The 19,657-nt window shown below is 43.2% G+C and overlaps 1 protein-coding gene across 1 annotated transcript in view; it reads left to right on the forward strand.

The window, feature by feature from the left end:
• Positions 1-5,283: 5,283 nt before the first annotated feature.
• Positions 5,284-19,657, forward strand: part of GPR39 (G protein-coupled receptor 39) — a 75,164-nt gene continuing 60,790 nt past the window's right edge. Inside the window, exon 1 of the mRNA XM_054277807.1 lies at positions 5,284-6,151. Within this exon, the coding sequence (XP_054133782.1) occupies positions 5,284-6,151 (868 nt within the window). The remainder of the gene's footprint in view (positions 6,152-19,657) is intronic.

A 19,657-nucleotide genomic window follows, 5' to 3' on the forward strand; every position in this document is an offset into this window, starting at 1 on the left:
CTTAGTATTTCTATAAAGAGATTTTTCTGAGGAGACTGGGATTAAACCATCAACATTTTAAAAGAAGTTTCTCTGTTGGTTTGGTAGAGAAAAAGAAGCATGAGCTCTGAAGTGCAGTGTTTTGGTACCTGCATATGACAACCATTTCCATATATCATCAACCTTGCAGATTTTTTAAAAAAAGTTATGGATCATTCAGGATGTGAGATGCATTTTTGCAGAAGTTCTCTCTGTCTTGTCACTTTCAGCAATGAGCCACATTCAGAGAAAGAAATCTCAAGGTTTTTTTTTCTAGGGCAGTAGCATAGCAGCATCCAAAAGTGTGAACCTCTGTCAAAAGTTGAGCTGGAAAAGTGCACTGCACAGAAGAGTTTCACTTAAAATATGACATGAGGAACTGAGTATGCTCTCCAATAGGAGCTTTGAATTGTATTTTGCAGCCATTAACATCTATCAGGACAAGGTGGAAGTTTAAAAGTTGCACAGAGAAGAATGGGATTTGATTCAGTGTGCTGGGGATTGTGCCCCAAGACTGAGATTTGTTGAACCAAATGCTGTGCTTTGGGGTCACTGTGCTTCAGACAGAGGGAAGTCTGACAAGTATTTCAGGATATGAGTTCAATACAGTTGATTTGTGATTACTGGGACCTCGGCTTAGTGCATTTGTTGGTTTACCAGGGAGATCAGACAGCAGGTGGTGCATTGTTCACCAGTTCCAGATATGACTGTGTTATGAGTTTTGCTGCTGCACTTGTGCTTTAATTACCATGAATTAACATCAGTTAAAAGCACCAGAGCAGCCGGTGAAGACCTGTGGAAGTGCATTTGTTGCTCAGCAGTCTGGGTGCTGCAGCTCATGTGAGGAAGTTAGCAGGAGCCTAGTGTACTGGTGAGGAGGCTCAGGTGTTGCACAGGTTTTCTGTATCTTGGACAAACAATTTATTCTCACTGTGCCCAGTTTCTTCTCATGTTGCTTGCCAATTTGTAAAATACACTGCAAGCAGAGAAGTGCTTTCATCTATTTATTTAGATGGAATGATTTGGAGCAGAGACCTTTTTCACTGTGTATCCTGGAAGCACTCTTGAAATCCTGTCTTTATCCTCCAAATAAGCAAACACTCACAGTGCACTGCTCCAAGAGGATGGCATCACAGCAGGTAGCACTGCACATGGCTGAATAAAAGATGCCAGCTTTCCACGTGCAACCTTTGTGATTCCATTAGAATTCATTATGGATGTTCAGGTTACATGGAAGATGCACTGCCCAGCTCACATAACCCAGCCTCTCATGCTGCCAGAAGAAAAGGAGCCAAGCAGTGAACAGCACAGGGGTCATTAAACTGTTTCACCCAAACCCAAACTCCTAGAGAAATTAATAAGAAATAAACTTCACAAAAGGCTTGTGTTTATTTATATTATTAACTATCACAATAATCTTCCAAAGAAGAAAAATATGATTCAAGAACAACTCCCCAGAAGAATAGAAAGGGACCTCAAGGGTAAAGAGGCTTCTTAGATTCCAGAAAGCAGAAAGAAGCCACAAGTTATCTGAGAGCTGTCTTTAATTATTTAGATTTCTAATGAAAAATAATTTACAAAGCCAACATGGGCTCTCTTAAGCAAATTGATTTCTTAAAACATTTAAAATCACTCGGACATTTCACTTTTGTCTGTGTTGCTTGTTCCTTTCATTCCTGCAGCACTTTCCCCTCAGCCTGTGCAGATCAGAGTAGCTGTCACTGCAGAACAGCAATCTCATTTTGTTTACTTTGTGTTTCAAAGGGAATCGAACAAGCCCAGGATTCACTTTCTCTAAACAAATACTGGCAAGACAAAGGTATCACAGCTCTTCTGGGGACAAGAGGTTCGCTGAGATGGGAAATGGTAAAGACTGGCAAGAAAAAAACAGTCAATGTGGTTTTATCTGAAAAAAAGTTAATCCTTTTCACAGCCTCATTTTCTTTGCTTTTGAGATAGCTCTCCTTTTTCATTTAGGTTTTAGAGTTTTTAAGCTAAGGGAAGCAAGAAACCGAGATATTTCCTTTGTTCCTGTCAAGTAGCTTGAACGGTTCGAGAACAGAAACCAGTCGGAGCAGTGTGATTAGCGCAGCCAATTAAGGTGGATTTGCATATTCACAACGCAGCTATCGAGAAATAACTCTGCAGAGATAACAAACGGGAGTGTGGCAGTGCCTGTGTGCCAGTCAGAGCAGCCTGGCACTGTGCTGTGTGGCACTCGAGCAGTGACCACGGGGTGATGCTGCACCAACAAGGGAGGGAAGGGCTCTGGGCAGGCAGGAGCAGCTGGAACTGCAGGCTGGAAAGAGTTAACCTGCAACCTGCTGTTGCATCTGTCCAACGGGTTTGTTTTCCCAACAGTTATTCCAGCCACGATTTTTTGCTACCTGACAGTTTTTACCTCTTCAGAAGTTTGGGATGCCTTATCCCTCACTGTCCACGGGCACTGTGAGGGGCAAAGTGGTGGGTGAGCTTTGCAAGGTGCTCAAAGGCAGCTTCACTCAGTGGATGGATAGTAAAGCTCTGCTTTCTTCTGCCCCAAAAGCCTTTTCACCGTGGTGGCATCCAAGGAAGAGGCCAGAAAGCAAAACAGCCCTCCAGGAAACCTTGTACACTGTGTTGGATAACAAACTGGGGCTGGCCATCACAGCAGCTCTGCTATATCTGAAGGTGAAAAATCATCTTTTGCACTACAGCAACAATCTGTGCTCCATCTCAGTGCTAATTCTCAGTCATCTCTTACCAACTGCATCACCACAAACATTTGTGAGAGCATGGAGTGGCTGAGTGAGGGCACACAGAGCAGCTGCCCCCCGAGCCCATGGGATCTGCATCCCCAGGAGGCTCAGCTCTCTCACCAAGGGGCTGTGCAGCATCCACGGGTGCTGATTTGGAAGGGAAATACTGTGGGTTCTGTCCTCAATGCTCTTGCCTCCTTCTCCTCAGCAGCAGAAGTCACGGTGTGCAATTGCAACAAATTAAGTCAGGAGGGACTCCCTGGAGTGTTCTCCCAGGTACAACTCCACATTCACCTTCAAAACTGCTATGGGAAAGGCAACAACACAGAAATTAACTCATGGTATTCACTGCTACAAGGAAAACTTAATGACTTGATGAAATGCCTAAAGTGGGACCATTACAAAAATCCTGAGTTTTTAAACTGGTATCACATCCACCGGGGTAAAGACTGTGAGCACTGAACCTCCATGCCACAAAGCGGCATTAAGCATATTTAGTTGTGGAGAAATGCCTCTCTCCAGGAAGATATATCTTCCTGTAATCACCCACAATAGGCATTTTACTCTGGAATACTCACTCCTGGTTTATCTAGTCCAGTAACCCATGGAGGATTTTTTTATTTTTAATGGTCTCCATCTATGATTATCCACAATTGTCTCTTTCCTTCCTATCCCCTTTGTGGCACCAGCTCTTTATTAGAAACTTAATAAACTTTGTGTATGTTCTAAAGATAATATTGAAAACGTAAAAATGTGTTCTGCATTTTATAATTGGTGTGGAAAGAAAGGGGGAGATCTAATCCTATTGGGCCTTCTCTTTTGCTCTCTCTCTCTCTCTCTCTCTCTCCCTTTTCCCTTTTGATGGTAAGCAGCAAATTTTAATTAGCTTCATTTCCACAATTCAGTCATGCATATGTAATCTTTGTTCACACTTTTATAAAGTAAAATTAAGTGAAAGAAATGGGGTAATAATAGAAAGCTTGTCTAAGCAGAACAAATGTGAATTATCAAACGTAAGGAAAGATGACTGGAGCTACACAGCTTGAAGTTCTGCCAGGTTTGAGGCGATTTTTCGGAAACAGAAGTGCATAAATAATGCACAGACACAGGTGCTGATTATCCTGTTTGGGGCATCTTTCTGTTCATTGTGTACTTGGGCTGCTGAGGTGCAGTGATAACCACTGAAAGTGAGGAGACTGTCTAATGACAATTTCCTAATGTTTCTCTTTTATCATGAGCTGCAAGTGTCACATGAGCTTGTCTAGTTAATAAAAATCACTTTGTGAGCCCACTGCTCTTAGATTTGGCACTGGAGCAGATCACTGTACTAGCCCTCTCTCTATTACAGCTGCAAAAGCTCTACTGTCATTTTGCATTGTAATTTAAAGGTTTCCCAATCTACATACACCCCCTGTAATTAAATGTTTCCAGGGGTTACCTTGGGAGCATTCAGTGCTATGATTTGAAACTCAAACTAAAGACCACATCAAATTCTTTCCCCGTGGGATAAGACACAGGAGGGGGAAGAACATTTGCATCCCTGCCACTCCAGATTATTTGAAAGCATTGGCATGACTGGGATTACTAACTTGGTTCTTTCTGTTATCTTACATGAGAAGATGGAAATTTGAAGGGAAAGAATCCACGTGTCTAAATCTAGAGCTCATCTTATTTTATAACTTCCAAGAAGCCTCTTTAGAGTCTGTCTAAGCAGGTATTTTAAGAAGCTACCAGTTCATCAGCAGCAGCTGAAAACCAGAACCTCCTGTTGATGTAAATCAGTCTGTGGCCGCACAGGCTCCATAACCAGCACTGCAGATGCGAGATCTTCGTTAAAGAAAATGTGCAGTAGTGAAGCATGTGGGCAGAAACACACACAACAGTGAAGTCTGGAGCCCAGGGAATGTTTTCATGAGGAGATACTTTCTCTTCAGCACCATTCACACACTCAGCCTGACAACCAAACCACAGCTTTAGGACAAACACCTCTTCCTGTGACAGGAAGTGACTTTCAGATATGAGGGGCTTGCTTTTTTCTATTTTTTCCCTCTCTCGAAACCTGCTGTGCTGCCAGTGACTAAGGATGGCCAAGATTTTGGTTAATGGTTAACAGGGTAACATAACCACAGAGACTCTGACTTCCTCCTGCTGGGGCCAGGACCAAAAGCTGCTTTGCTTGCTGGGGAACAGACAAACGTGGAAAGCAGAGCAGCTCACACCGTGAAGGGCTGGAGAACAGAGGCTTCACCCGTGGAGAAAGGAGAAGGAAAATCCAAAAAGAGCAAGAAGTGTTTGCTATGAAGAAAGGTAAGGGCTGAAACACTTTCCTGTTTAACTTACTGACTCAGAGGCTGTTGCTCACAAACCAACAAAGCCCACAGGTGTGGCTGGTTGAGACACACTCATTATACCTGACTGCTCGGACATGTGTGGCTCGGGGAGAGGGGCAAAGTGAGGAGAATCTGTTTGCTGTGAACTGGAGACTTGGAGAGGGCAGGAGAAAACCTCCTCCACCCTGGGACTGCTCATGGCAGGAGAGACACCCTCTTCAGACTGTTCTCCTGTCATCGACCACAGCCACGTCCCAGAGTTTGAGGTGGCTCTGTGGGTCAAGATCACCTTGGCCCTGATCTACATCTGCATCTTCATCGCGGGCCTCTTGGGCAACAGCGTCACCATCAAAGTCACCAGGATCCTGCAGAAGAAAGGCTACCTGCAGAAGGAGGTCACCGACCACATGGTGAGCCTGGCCTGCTCTGACCTGCTGGTCATCCTGCTGGGCATGCCCGTGGAATTCTTCAGCGCCATCTGGAGCCCCTTCTCCACCCCCAATGGCAACGTTGCCTGCAAGCTGTACTACTTCCTCTTTGAGGCCTGCAGCTACGCCACGGTGCTGCACGTGGCCACGCTCAGCTTTGAGCGGTACGTGGCCATCTGCCACCCCTTCAGGTTCAAGGCCGTGTCCGGGCCCCACACGGTGAAGCTGCTCATTGCCTTTGTCTGGGGGACATCTGTCATTGTGGCTCTGCCCCTGCTCTTCGCCATGGGCACGGAATATCCCCTGGAGGCCATCGAGGGCTACCAGAGAACGAGCTCCTGTGTCAAGCCCACTCCCAGGCACTACATCCCTGAGCTGAAGCACAACATGACCATCTGCACCTGCCTCTCCTCCAGGTGGTCGCTGTTCCAGGCCAGCATCTTCAGTGCCTTCGCTGTGTACATCGTTGTGCTGGGCTCTGTCACCTTCATGTGCCACAGCATGATGAAGGCCCTGATGATCCACAAGAAGGGCACTGTGGCGGTGAAGGGTGGAGTGAAGCACCAGGGGCAGCACCTGAGGAAAAGTGAGGGTTCAGAGGGCAAGAGCTCCAGGAGACAGATCACTTTATTCCTGGGTAAGAGCCATGTCCTACTCTGCCTCCCCTCCCTCCCTATCCCCTTTCTGCTTGGGAAGAAGCCTCCATTTATATCTCACCAGAAATATATCTCACCAAAATAAAAATCCCAGAAACCTCCATTTATATCTCACCAAGCTCTCCCAAAGGGTTTGAAAGTGGTACAAAATGAGGGATAATACTTTTGGTTTCAATGATACATTTCAAGAAGCCTGATGTTTCTGTGTGCTTTTGGTTCTTTTCGTCATTAGAACAGGAAGGAGGGAAAGAGAAGGAAAAATCCACTCACTGTCTGCTGTTTCTGTTGGATTTTATTGCATGCAGAAATATGGGTGACAGGCTGTTGCAGCTTGACCTTTGGGGTAGCAACAGTTGCCTGGCTATAAAGTAGCTCTACTTTAGATATGTTTTATATATTTATATATGTTTTTAAATATATTTTTATATAAATATTTTATGTTTATATATGTGTTTTACATATTTATACATGTTTTATATATTTATATATGTTTTCCCACTAAATTACAAATATGAATGTATTTAGTAAGGCTGCTGAAGGGAGGGAAGTCTGTCTTGCAAGATCTGAAGCTTGTCTCTCTCTGAAGGCATTTCCCTGTTAATTCAGGATGCTCCTTGGAGAGTTCTCAGCCTCAGCAGTTGTGGCTGTGTTGCATTTGACCATTAAGGAAGCTGGACTGCAGAGCTGATTTGGTCTCACAAATTGTGGTTGCCCTCTTTGAATTTTTTTTTCCTCTGGTTTTATTTGAAGGCCTGTAACCCTGAAATTATGTTTGATTCTGATCTCTCTCGCCACATTCATCAGACAAAAAACTAATGGAGCTGTCATTCCACCAGCTTGGAATCTTTCTGGGCAGTGATCCATGCAGCCTCCACGTTTGCTGATAGTCTTACAGGCACCCTTAATCATGTCCTGCCTGCATTGCTGTGAGTTCCTGTTTTGTTGGGTCCCTTATTATGGTGCTGGATATAATAAATGAATGATCCAGGGTAGGAATGCACTGTACACCCAGTATCTATGTTGCTTTTTGGTGCTCAGGCTGATATAGCAGAGAGGGACTTGAAATTCGTGCATCTGTCCACTTCTACAACTTTAAGTAGATTAGATTTTGTATTACTTTTTCCCTCCTATTTAATATTTTTTTTCCCATTAGGATTCTCTGCTTCCTCATCTAGTCCTGCTTTTGCCATGGTCTATGTCAGGCCATGAAATCAAGAAATAATCTCCTCTCACACGGAGTGGAGAGGTTCCATCTGGGGTTTATTAAAAGGCCTCTGTGTCCCTCACTCCAGTGACAGTGCAGATTTCTGGGAGTCAGGCTCAGCAGTGGAGCTAAACACACCTGTGGCACAAAGCAGAAAAAGGGATCTGCTCTGGAAGGGCTGCCTGGGGGATCCTTAGATATGTGTGGCTCTCCCTCCCATTAAAGCCAAACCTAAGATCCAAATCCTGGCTGGGCTGAGAGGGGAAGGTAAATTGCCATGACTCTTCCTCCCCTTCTTGATTATTCTCCCTGGTACTCTATAGTACCAGGAAGAATAGGAGATGCAAAAGTGCTGAATAAATGAAAACAACTTGCCCTTTTTGATAAGGGAATTTGCCCCCCTGTGTATCTAACACTCCCACTGTACTCTCAGCTTTCTGGAGGCAGGAGATACTTGTGTGAATTCCCCAAAATTATTTCAGACTCTTAATACAAGCCTTGCTAATTTACTTGGCTTGGGGAATAAATTAATAAACTGAGGAGCAAGAAACTCTGGCTCGCCTTTCTGAGAACAATGTAAAGCAATTTAATTTGGAGATTTCATAACAGTGATGCTTTAGGGCAGTTTTAACCCAGAAGAAATGAACATATAAATTGTTTACAAATTGCTGAATTTAAATATTGTGATTTAGAAGTCCTCTTTGTTTTTCATTTAACAGATGGGTCAAATTAAAACCAATACTTGCACATTCACGGCATATTTCACTTTTAATGTGAAATGTAAATGACAGTGTATAGCATCGTGTCTTTGTACATCTAACAGCAATAAAAACAATTTAGCATTTTCTTCTGGTTGTTAAAAGTGATAAGTTCTATAAAACAGAGATTAAAATCATAAATCTGACTATGAGAAAAAGCTAAGTAGAGGATGACACCGGGAGGAAATAATGCTTTTTTAGTGTCATGTTATTGTGTGGCACTTGAGAACATTCATGGAAATTAATTGGAAATGTTGAAAGATTACTTGCCATAGATGGTACTGATGCTTACAGGTGAGGTGACACCACTGCAGAAACTGGGTAGCTGAAATAAGTCTGAAAACACTTGACTGATGGCTCCTTCATGAAAGGCAAGCTTTTAACAGTATTTAAAACCTCTTAATATGCCTGACCCACCCTGACAGGAGCCAATTCAGTCTTTGTGGCTACTTGATCTTGCCTTTCTCCTGTGGCCATGAAGGCAGTGACCACCTAAATGGTGAAAAGGTGCCACTGGGACCTCTTGCTGCTCCAACACCTGAGCTGAGGCCCTGCACTGTAGGAGAGCTCTCACAAAGGGTGGGTTTGGAGGGCATATATATTATAATTATAAATATAATAATGTATATATATAAATATAATAATATATATAATTATTATTATAAGTGGATTTTAGATTGTGGATCTTATAATTATAAATATAATAATATTTATAATTATTATAAGTGGTTTGTAGCAAACACAGAAAGGGAACATAAAGCAAGGATTCCGTAAAAGAGAGCTCCAACTAGTGCAATAATTATAAATATTACAAAAGGAATGCTTCCATAGCTGAAAGTAAGTTAAGAATCTTCAGGATAGTAAGTTAGGAATCTTTGGGAAGTGTTGGCACTGGGAGAGGGCAGCAGTATGTGAGGAGCCTCCACAGGAGCTGCTGGAGGGAAAGCACCAGCAGCTGTTCCTGCTCCCTGGCCATGGCCACACCAACCTGGCCACTGTCCAGAAGCACATTTATACAAAAGCAGCTGTGTGGTTTGTCATCACTGGGCTTGACTCTATAACAAAGTGAGTTCTGATGGTCCCAGCTGAAAAAGGGTTTGGTTTTAAAGCTTCTGTGATGTTTCCCTTGGCAGCTTCAGTTTGAGCTTCTGCTAAGAGCCTTGATCATTTTGCATAAGGCAGCCTCAAGCCTACCACAGGGCAGACGTTGAAATAAGGGTCCTTTTGTGCTGCTACATCCTCCTTCTTTGTGTTATACATTTCCAGCTGGCCCTTTGTAGCAGCTCTCCTCTGTTTCCACAGATCCACTCAGTGAGGCTGCCGGGCATGGTGGGTGCTTTGCCAGTTGACATCTGGGCAGCATTTTTCTGTCTCCTGTCCATGATGAAACATCTGTCTTTCCTGAGATGTTCCATCCAGGAAAGAGAAATACCCAAGTGATCTGGCTGCTATGGAAGAGTTGGTGGAGGTGCATTGAAGCCCTGCTGTAGCTGCAGGAGCCAGAGCTGATGCTGGACCTGCCCAGCTGGAGATCCTGTTGGTACCACCCAGCACCATCAGCTCCCCTGGCACATGTGAGGCAGGAAATCCCCACTGCTCTCTCTTTCCCACCTCTACAGAACTGCAACTCTTCTGCTTTGGGACCATCTGATGTAGGATGAATTTTGCCTGGACAGCAGATATCCTGCAGCTCTTTTAATAAGCAGGCAAGGGAATTTGTTATAACCTACAGCAGTGCCTTCATCTGAGAAAGGCAGTGTAGTGGATGTTTTAAATTTATTTTGGTGGGGTATAAAACTTAAATGTGTCAAATACACTGAGTGTCCACCTGAAGGCAGTGGCAGGGTGGTTTCCTGGGATGTGGTATGGTGCAGACAGCTTCAGGGCAGGTCTACTTTACAGGGCAGGAGCAGCCAGAGGCTTTACTGACACTGGTGAGTGCCATGGAATGAAAGAGAGTCCCTGTCTCTAAGTGAAAAAACAAAACAACAAACCAAAACCAAAAAGAAAATGGGCAGAAGGGAATGGCTGGAAAAGCTAGGCAGGAGGACGTCAGACCTGACCAAAGCCATGCCACTTTTCTGGTGGCTGTTGTTAAAGCAATGCCAGCTATTCTATAACACCACCAAAGCCTCTGTGAACATCATGACCAGCTTTACTTTAGCTAAATCTAGATAAAACCTTGACTCACAACTTCAAAGCATCTCTTAGAACTTCAGATGGAGCACCATTTTCTTGCCATGCACTGCTGCTGGCAGCTTAATGCTCTGCTCAGAATAAAGGTATTGTGTGTAGGAATAGCCTCTCCAAAGATCACTGAAGTGTATTTTGTAAGGTACTTGGCAAATTTCAGGAGGCAAATTACTTCAGAGTACTTCAGGTAGTTGTGAAAAATGCATGGTTGTCATCTAGGTATGACTCAGGCACAGTGCAATTTGACAACAGACTTCTGTTACAGGAAAATTAGATACTTCTTCATAGGTTGAAATTTGGCTGGGCTTTTCCCTACTGAAAAAGCCAAAGGTTAGGGATAGAACAAAAATGAAAAGAATAAGTTAATTGATGAGATTCCAGAACACAGCTCCAGCCCACGTTCTTTAAACTCAGCTTCATTGACTCCTCTTGGTTCAATTCTTTAATCATTCCATCGAGCTGCCTTTCTTCAGGCACCTTGCTGCAGACATGTCTGAAGATGAGTACACTGTAGGCTGGATTTGATTTTAATCTCTCTGTGTTTTATACGGTGATTCCATTCATAGGTTTTCCTGAGCAGGGCTTTGAATTCCACAGGACAAGCAGGAGGCTCAGTGCACTGAAATGGGTGGACACTCAGACCAACAGACCAGGGTCTGGCCACTCTGGTGTATGGGGCATCCACCCTCTGTAACTAGTAAGTTTTTTCTTCCAGGTCATGCTTCTTGGAAAAGTGAGAAAAGCAAATTATTTTCCTGCTGGTGTTGGGAAAAATTTGTCTTCCTCTTCTCTGCAAAAGCATTAACCTGGTGTCAGTGGCAAAACCAATCAGTGCTGCTGAATGCTGGTAGCACAAAACTGAAGCTCAGCTATTCAACAGGTGACAATGGAAAGGCTGCATTGAGGGATGATGGCCTCTCAGGGCAATTGTGTACAAATAATCTCCTCTGAAGAGCGGGGGAACTTCTGTCAGTTTAAAAAAAAACCCACAGTAAAACAGACCCAATGGAAGCTTCCAAATCCAGACATCTCTATGTTCAGGTTTCCCACACAGCAATTTAAAAAGGGACATGGGGAGAGCCCAGCATAATTTTCCTCCCTATTGTACAGAAAACAATTTATCTACTCCTGCTTTTAACTGGACTCATGTAATAGAAGATTGTGCTTTCAGCATAAGTGGACACTCTTACGTTCCTCCTACACTGAGGGATGGCAAAACAACACCAAGAGAAATAGAATCGAAGAATAGGGACTAATTGAGGCCAGCACCCCCAAGGTATTTAAGATTTTTGTAGTTTTAATGGAAAAATCAATGTGTGATTACACTTTGCATTAGAGTACTTAAAAATTGCTTCAGCATGAAAAGTCTGCAGCTTTGAAAACAACCTCACCCTGCAAATACTGCAGTGAGAGGAGCAGATTCACCACTAATGGAACTCACATAATTCCCCATACATGATACCTTGGCAGAGAGGGTCTCTGGGGACACCTGAGTGCTGGTTTTCCATGAGGACAATGAAAGCTTTACTGGTGCTTTGGTAGAGTTGTGGCCACGCTCCTGTTTTCACCTGATGCCTACAAGGAAGCTGGGATCTCACCTGGTCTGCAGCTGGGATTTCACCTGGTCTGCAGGGATTTACAGCTTTTGATTCTTTATGCTTCAGCATCTGTGCTGCCCAGAGAGAAAGTGCCCAGCTACGATTCCTGACTCACTTTTGCCCTATAATCACAGCTGCCCAAAGTCTTTAAGCCTCATTAAGGACCATTACCCGTGTTGGTCTTAAACTTAATATTATTAATCTCTCTCTCTCTTTCTCTTACAAGCTGTAGTTAATAAACCTAGTGGCCCTTGGTTCTTCTGGCGCTCCTAGGTAAATGCTAAGAGAAGGAATTAGAGAAGTTCAGGCAATATCCTTCACTGTGCAACCTGAGCCAAGAAACAGGCAGGGGACTGCTGCCTTTGGAGTTGAGGACAGGCTGTGTCACCTCAGCTTCTGAAAAACACACTCTGTATCATGGCAATCTCCCCAAGACATGTTTTCTTACAAGCAAAAGCCTTGGGAAATGTCTTTTTTCTTCAGAGTGGATAAGAAAGCAAGAAGATTTGTTTCTCTCAAAGTGGAGAAACACAGATGTTGCTATAGGTATGAAGTGGATTGACTTGTACTGCCCTTATTGTTTGGTCAAGAGAATATTGCCTTAAGCAATAATTTCCCAGTATTTCTCTGTTTTCTTGCTCTCTCTTCTGAGCAAGATGCCATCTCGAATGTAGATGGCTCTTACAATTCCCCAGTTTCAGAAAGTAGGAGTGATTTGTGTGAAGTTCACAGATAATTTATTGGAATCTTCACCTGTGAAAGCTAAATGCATTATCTAATCCTCTGTTGTTTCATATTCAAATTATACCACAGTTCCTGTAATTAAATCTTTTGTTTTCCTATCTGATGCTGGGGCCATTATCTTTTAACAATGATTGCAAGCCTGTGAATTTTAATGAGGGAGAACTTTAATATCTGTGCATTTGTTAGTGAAGCTTTCAATTTTGTTATTTATTATCATAACAACACAGAGTGTCACACTGGGTGCACCCTCAGCACATCTGCAGGTGACACCAAGCTGAGTGGTGTGGTTGATACCTGAAGGACAGGATGCCTTCCAGAGGGACTTGGACAAGTGATGGAAGTTGTCCCTGTCCAAGGCAGGGGGTTGAACCAAGATGAACTTCACAGTCCCTTCCAACCCAAATCATTCCATGGTTCTGTGATTATCCTACATAACTTCTTGGTTTGCTGGAGGCAACATTTCTATAAGAAACTGAGAACTGACCAGTATCTTAAAGAATTCTTCCCTTTCATTGTATCAGGTTCCTAAACCACTGAAGATAAACAGAGAAGATTTCAGATTCTATTTGGCACAATGTGCTGTAGCAGTTTTCCAGCATTTTTTTGAGGGTATCATAAGCTTTTACTGCTTAGGTGAGAAAGCAGTTATCCTTCTGATCTCTGCTGTTCATGGATGAGTAATATCAAGGCCAGAATATTATGGATTAAATGAGTCTGCCAAGAACCTTTTAATCTTATGAATTGTGACTTTCAAGGAAAGGTGAAACTGAGAAAGAGGTCTGATAACTGTGATGAGCTAACTTTTCCATGTTTCCTTTTAAGCTGTCTGTAAGCCTCTCATTGTTGCATTAATTCCCTCTTAAAAGCACACAGCATTTTTGTCCAATTTTGATCAATTTTTAGAATAAGGAATTTAAGTTGAAATGCAGATATGAGGTTAGAGTTGGGGATCCATCAGCAGGTGGATATTGTTGCAGAAGCATGCAGGGAGGGTTTTGTGAGCGCTCAGAAAGCACTTGAAAACCACTTGCAAACAGGGGCACATGTGTAACAATTAGCAGGAAACTAAACTTTAATCATCACTATAAAAACAACAGGGGTTCATTAGAGAAGATAACATTTCTTAGCCATCCATCCTTGTCCTCGGTGTAAATGGCTTTCTTTTCCCATGTTTGATGAGGCAGCATCTGCTCCAATCTCTAGCTGAACCTTGCAAAAGAGCTCAGCCCCTTTCAGAGGGTAGTGTCAATATTTTGTCCTTGCTCATGCAGAATTTCTGCAAATCCACCTTGATTTGCTCCTTTATATATTATTGCCAGCTTGTTTTTTGTTCGGTGTAATGTTTGTCTTACCCAAACAGCAGCCACCTCATGCCCAGACTGTTCGTGGTATGTCTGGTATGGTGCTGCTGAAGGTGATTTTGATTTGAAGAAATATTAGAAGGCTTTCTTGATAGCTCCCTCATAACCAAACCCCTGGAGTTCAGTACATACCTGTGCCTTCTATTAGATTGCTGTAACTGCAATTGTTATAGTCCTTTTACCATAAGGCACAAAATTTAAATTGTGAAGCTCGCTGTTGTGGGAGCCAGATGTAAAAATGAGATCCTAAAAGAGGTTAAATATAACCTTGAAGGATAGTGCTGACAAGAACAAGATATAATCTCCACTCCAGAAACTCCTGATACTGCTGCCTGCCAAGACCTTGGTGTGAATAGAACAGGAAAATCTCTTGTTCCTTCTCCTGCAGATCTCTATGTGGGATCAGCACAGAGAGAAATTAATGGGTAGTCCTAGGTCTGTCCCAGTGTGTCTGCTTTCAGTATGGAACTTTCTGTATATGCAAAACCAGGCATGCAATCTGTCTGCCTTCAGCCAGGAACAGGAACATGAGATTTTTAAGATGGTAGAACAAATATTTTGGGTAGACAAGAGAGAAAAAAAAGGGATTGAAATGCTCTCCCTCAAATTTTGATTATTTTTCCCCACATCCTTCTGCCCCTAAAATGTAAACTTTTTAAGAAAAAAAAGATGTTAATTTTCTGGGTGCGTTACTTACCTCTGTTGTGTGTACACCAAAATGTGTTTTGTTTGATAAGCTCTAGTACTTGCTGATGTTATAATTCCTGATGATATAATTCCTGTGCCTCACATTGTCTCTCTCTCCAACAATGACAACTTTTGAGCTCCCTGAGTTTGAAAAGAAAGCTGACATTTGTCCCATAAAGACACTGAGAATGAAGGTCCTCACCAGCTGAACCTCTTAGTAATACTTAAAGATTTCTACAGAAGAGAGTTCTTGAATCTGCTCAGAGTGAACCAAAAATCAGAATAAAACTTTTAAGGTAGCTAAAGGTTGCAGCACGTCAGCAGCAGAGCACACAGATATTCAAACACAACTTGTGAACAGAACTAACATGTCAGGCTTTAACCATGAGATAAGAACCAGCCTTGTGTGCTGAAGGTCGAACAGAAGTCAAAAGCAAGCACGCTGGTGCTTGCCCTTGTCCTTCAGACAGGGAAATTGCTAAAAGCAGTCTGAGTTTCTGTCACAGGATTACTCAACAGACCTTTCTGATTGCTTGAAAGAAATGCTTGTCTAAAATGGGTGAAATGGGTTGTGTTACAGGTGTTCATGAGATGGTGTTTAAGGGATTGTTTTGTCTTGAAAGACAAAATACCTAAGCCTTAGTGCTAAGTAATGGCATTCAGCTTCTGCCAGAGTGTGTGAAAGCATGTATTGGCATTTCCAGACATACACAAACTTTTGAAATCTTGGATGATGATTCTAGAGGAGTAACTTAGCTACTGAAGTTTAATGCTTTAGAATAGATTTATTTTTAAACTTGAACTTTTGAAAAAATGTAATGTGTACCTACCCCTATTGATGTTAGAGGAAAAAAATCTATCAAAGTGGCTGGAGAACGGGGAGACAGCTCTTTAACAAAAGCTAAAAAGAGGTTGCATTGTATAATGTGGCAAACAGAAGGATACAGCTGGCTTTGAGTTATCTGTAAGGACAGGGGGGCAGTGAGTGAAAGGAAAGAGGAAGATCTGGTTTGTACCTTGGTTTGAAAGCCTTGCAAAAGGGATTGAGAAACAGCTGTATGCAGAGTGACTCTGGGCACAATCAGCCTGATCTCACTGTGCAGTGGGTTAAGCCTGGCAGGTTAAACATGTTCAGACACTGCCCAAGGAGCCCAGCCTGTTTAACTCAGGTTATGTCAAGAAGTTTGCAATTGCCTACAGATGCAGAGCAAGAACATTCCCTCCAGCCTGCACACCTTTCTCTCCAGCTCAGAGACTGGAGTCTGAAAGTTGTAGTACCCTTGATTAAGTCCCCATTTAAAGAGCTTTTAATCCATGCTGACTATAGATTTGCTATAAAAAGAACCAACTAAAAAACAGTAATAGAAGAGCAAAATGAGAAAATTCTTCTGAAACTGCTCTTCTGGTGGGCAAAAAGGGCCACCCCCCCTCAGCTGGAGCAGTGTCTGTGCCTGTGCAGGTTTGTGACTGTATCCCTCCTCTTGCCTTCAGTGCTTCCCTTGTGCCCTTTCTTGGAATTTTTCCCCCACCTGGTGTACTTGGAGGCAGCCTTGGGAACTCATTGTTTAAAGTTAATGTCTGGAGACTGAAGCTTTCCATTGGCTGGATTCCCTTCCCTTTTCCTGCCTCCTGCTCATATACACATCCACTGAATTCTAAAAAGCTTTTTGATAGCAACTTGGAATTTAAATGTCCCCTTTCTATTTGTCTCCTGGTCCAAGCCAACATCTGAATGCATTCTTTTCTATTACTAAGAACATATTGACAATTTAGGAAACATTGTCCTACAGTGCAAACACTCTGATATTACAAAACACTGCCATGTTCTCTGCATTGAGCTAAATGAGAGCATTGGCACAAGAACTAATAGGTCTGTAGGGGCCATGAATGAGTACAGACAGAAATGAGAAAATTTCTAATCATGAGAAGGACATGGCCAGGGACAGTTTTCCAAGCAGAGAGTGGGACTGAACTCATTCAGTTTCTGGGGTACAGAATGTGATCATCTCTGTGAGTCTGTGGTGTGGTTGCCTGTGCTGGGAGTGGAGACATGTCTCTGGCCATAAAGCCAAGGACCCTGCTGGTTTGGAAGGTCTCCGTTCTCGGCCTTTTGTCTCTGCCAGGTCAGGCGTAGAATGGCCTTGGGACAACCCGCGCTACAAAGGACGAGTGCACTCTTCAGATTTTTCGGTCTTCAATATTGCTTATTATTTCTTATCTACAAAGTTGTCTCCCAGCCTGACAGAGGTCTGACCAGCAAGACAGCCATGGGCACACTGACCTCCCACTGGGTGGTCATCTATTTTTATACTAAAAACTATGTATAAGATATTTACCTTTACCTTCCAATATCTTTTACCCTTATTAACAAGTGCACATTTAATGTGAACCAATCCCAAAGTGCCAGCATCACCACCAAAGATGGATGACAAGAAGAAGAGAGGAGAAGGACAAGACACGCCTTAATTCCTCCATCTTGTCTCCTAAAAACCCTCTGTACCAAAATCCCAAAACCTTTGTTTTCACCCTGTGAATAATCAATTCCTTCACCACTTATCCCCAAGTGATCCTCTTGCCCTCATACAGGTGGCACATCCCGTGCAGGGTCAAAATCCAACCACCAAGCACTTCTGGCAACATTCCAGGATTTCCGAGCCCCCCAGGGGTTACCTCAGCAACTCTGGATATCAGGAGTGATGTGCTGAGTTCCCACAGGAAGGAAAAGGTTGGAATGGAAAAGTCATGTTTGGTGCTCCCTGGTGTGGCCTGTGTGGCTCTGTATCCTCCTTTGGGAGACTGCTGCACTTGCAAGGTCCAGCAAGCCTAAGCAAGCTGAACATTTCAGAAACCTTTTGCCAAAAGGAAACTTTGAGAAAGGTGTCCTGGGAGCACACAAGTCGCCCTTGGTGCACATCCAGATCTCTGCCTGGAGGTGAATGCATTTCCTGCATGTTCTGGTCTCTGAATCAGGGATAAGCTATCCGTGTGCTACTCCTCCTCTTGCTGCCCAGCTCCCTCTGCCAGGCTGCCCTGGTGCCCTCCTCCAAGCCCACGTGGCTGTCAGCCCCCTGTGCCTGACACAGTGCCTGTACCACTCAGAACCCTCCTCTGAGCCCCTATCTCCACGAGAGAATTGCTTTAACCTCATCAAATGGAGTTGAAATTTGAAATGACTTAATGTTTATTTGCTGACAGGCAGGAGTGTCCTCTAAATTGACTGTCATAGCTGGAACACAATGCTGTAGGACAAACTCAAAACCTCTTTCTGGCCTTCAGTGAAACAATGTTAAGTTTGGGAAGTGGGGATATAACTTTGGCCCCCGTGGATATTATGGATGGCGTTCTCATTTTGAAGTTTTACACAATGAAGCTATATTTGATATTTGCATAATTCAAATAGATGAAATCCTCAAACAGGCACAGAAGACTTGATTTCATTAACTTGGGATGCAGCCATCCCCATCCTTCATGCAAATGGAAAATACCTTTCCTGTAAGTATGCTTTAAAGATTCATTTCTTCCTCTAATCAAGTGGTGAAATCCTCCCCGTGGGAGCCAGAATTGATTTCTTTTCCCTCCAGACTCGATATCATAGACCTTATTTGGGTTAAGTTCTGTCATGGAATTGAGGGTTAACCCTTCTGTGTGCTGCCAATCAGCTCCATGTGCTCCTGTTTGCTTCTCTGGCAAGCTGAAAATGCACGTGGTGCAGCTGTCCTGCAGATGTAGCCACCAGCTCAGGGCAGCTCTGTCTCTTGTCAGCAAGGATCTATTTCCACTGAATCCCTGACCTTGAGAGCTCCTTTTTAAATTTCCTGCTGGGCCTTGAATGCTGTAATTGATTACAGTTGTTTTGGTTTTAGTCTTTAACAATCAAGGTGAAGAATTGCTCCTGAATTTGTTAAGATGTCAGGAGGAAGGCAGCTTGCCCACCACCCTGCATGGCCAGTGCCACAGTGGGCTCCTGAAAGCCTTCCATGAAACACTGATGTTTCTGCCTGGGACTGGAATCCAGACAGAAATGCTCTGCTCTTGGGGTACCTGACAGCTCCACTGCATTAATTCCATTTAATAGGCATCAGTGAAAATTACAGGTATTTGATGTTGGTCCAAGTAATCTTAGGGAATAGTCCCTCTCATTATGTCCTGCTGGGACTCCTGTCCATGGCAGTGCCTAAGAGAATTTCCCTCTCTCCTTACTACTGAATTGCCTGTATTTCTTTGTATGCTATTTTCTGGTTCACCTTCTTGGTAGTAAAGCTCTGCATTTTATTTTCTGTCTTTCAGATACATCACTTTTCACTTGAATTGTCTTATATTACTTGAAACTGATAGCCTGACCCCTTGGCCACTGTGTTTCATCCATAGAAGGATGCTCTGCTACATTCTAATGAAGAACTGCCTTAAAAATGACAAAAAAACCACCCCAAAATGAAACCAAATGACCCAATCAAAACAAAGCACCCCTCCAACCCCCCAAATTAAGAACCACAAAGACAAGAGGAAAATACGTATTTTTCTGTAATGTCTCTTGATGCTTTGTTTTCTCATTCGTTTTGCCTTAGGAAACAAAGCATTCATTGGGAAGGGCTTTCTCCTTACTCTGAAAGTGAATTTATGGTGTGCTCCTTGCCTCTGCTGCCCACTAGCCTGTCCTGCAGATGGTGAGAACCGAATGGCTCAAGAGAAGCCAAGATTACCTGGATTTTCCTCTTGCATTGAAGGAATATTTTGCTCTCTGACTGGCACTGATCAGAAAACCCTCCCTTAAATGTACATATGTTGTGGTTTTTGACCTTGGCATGCCTCAGGGTTCATGTGGCCATAAAATGTGACTTTTTTGATACCAGGGAGTGCTAAAATAGTCTGTGTCTTCAGACACCCCAGATGTGTGTATACAAACATATTTACATTATATATTACATATTCACATTGTTTGACT

This window comes from Melozone crissalis, unplaced genomic scaffold (genome assembly GCF_028551555.1).
Source record: "Melozone crissalis strain CALT ecotype California unplaced genomic scaffold, PUWL_Pcris_2 ptg000023l_1, whole genome shotgun sequence".
In the NCBI taxonomy this organism is placed as follows: domain Eukaryota; kingdom Metazoa; phylum Chordata; class Aves; order Passeriformes; family Passerellidae; genus Melozone; species Melozone crissalis.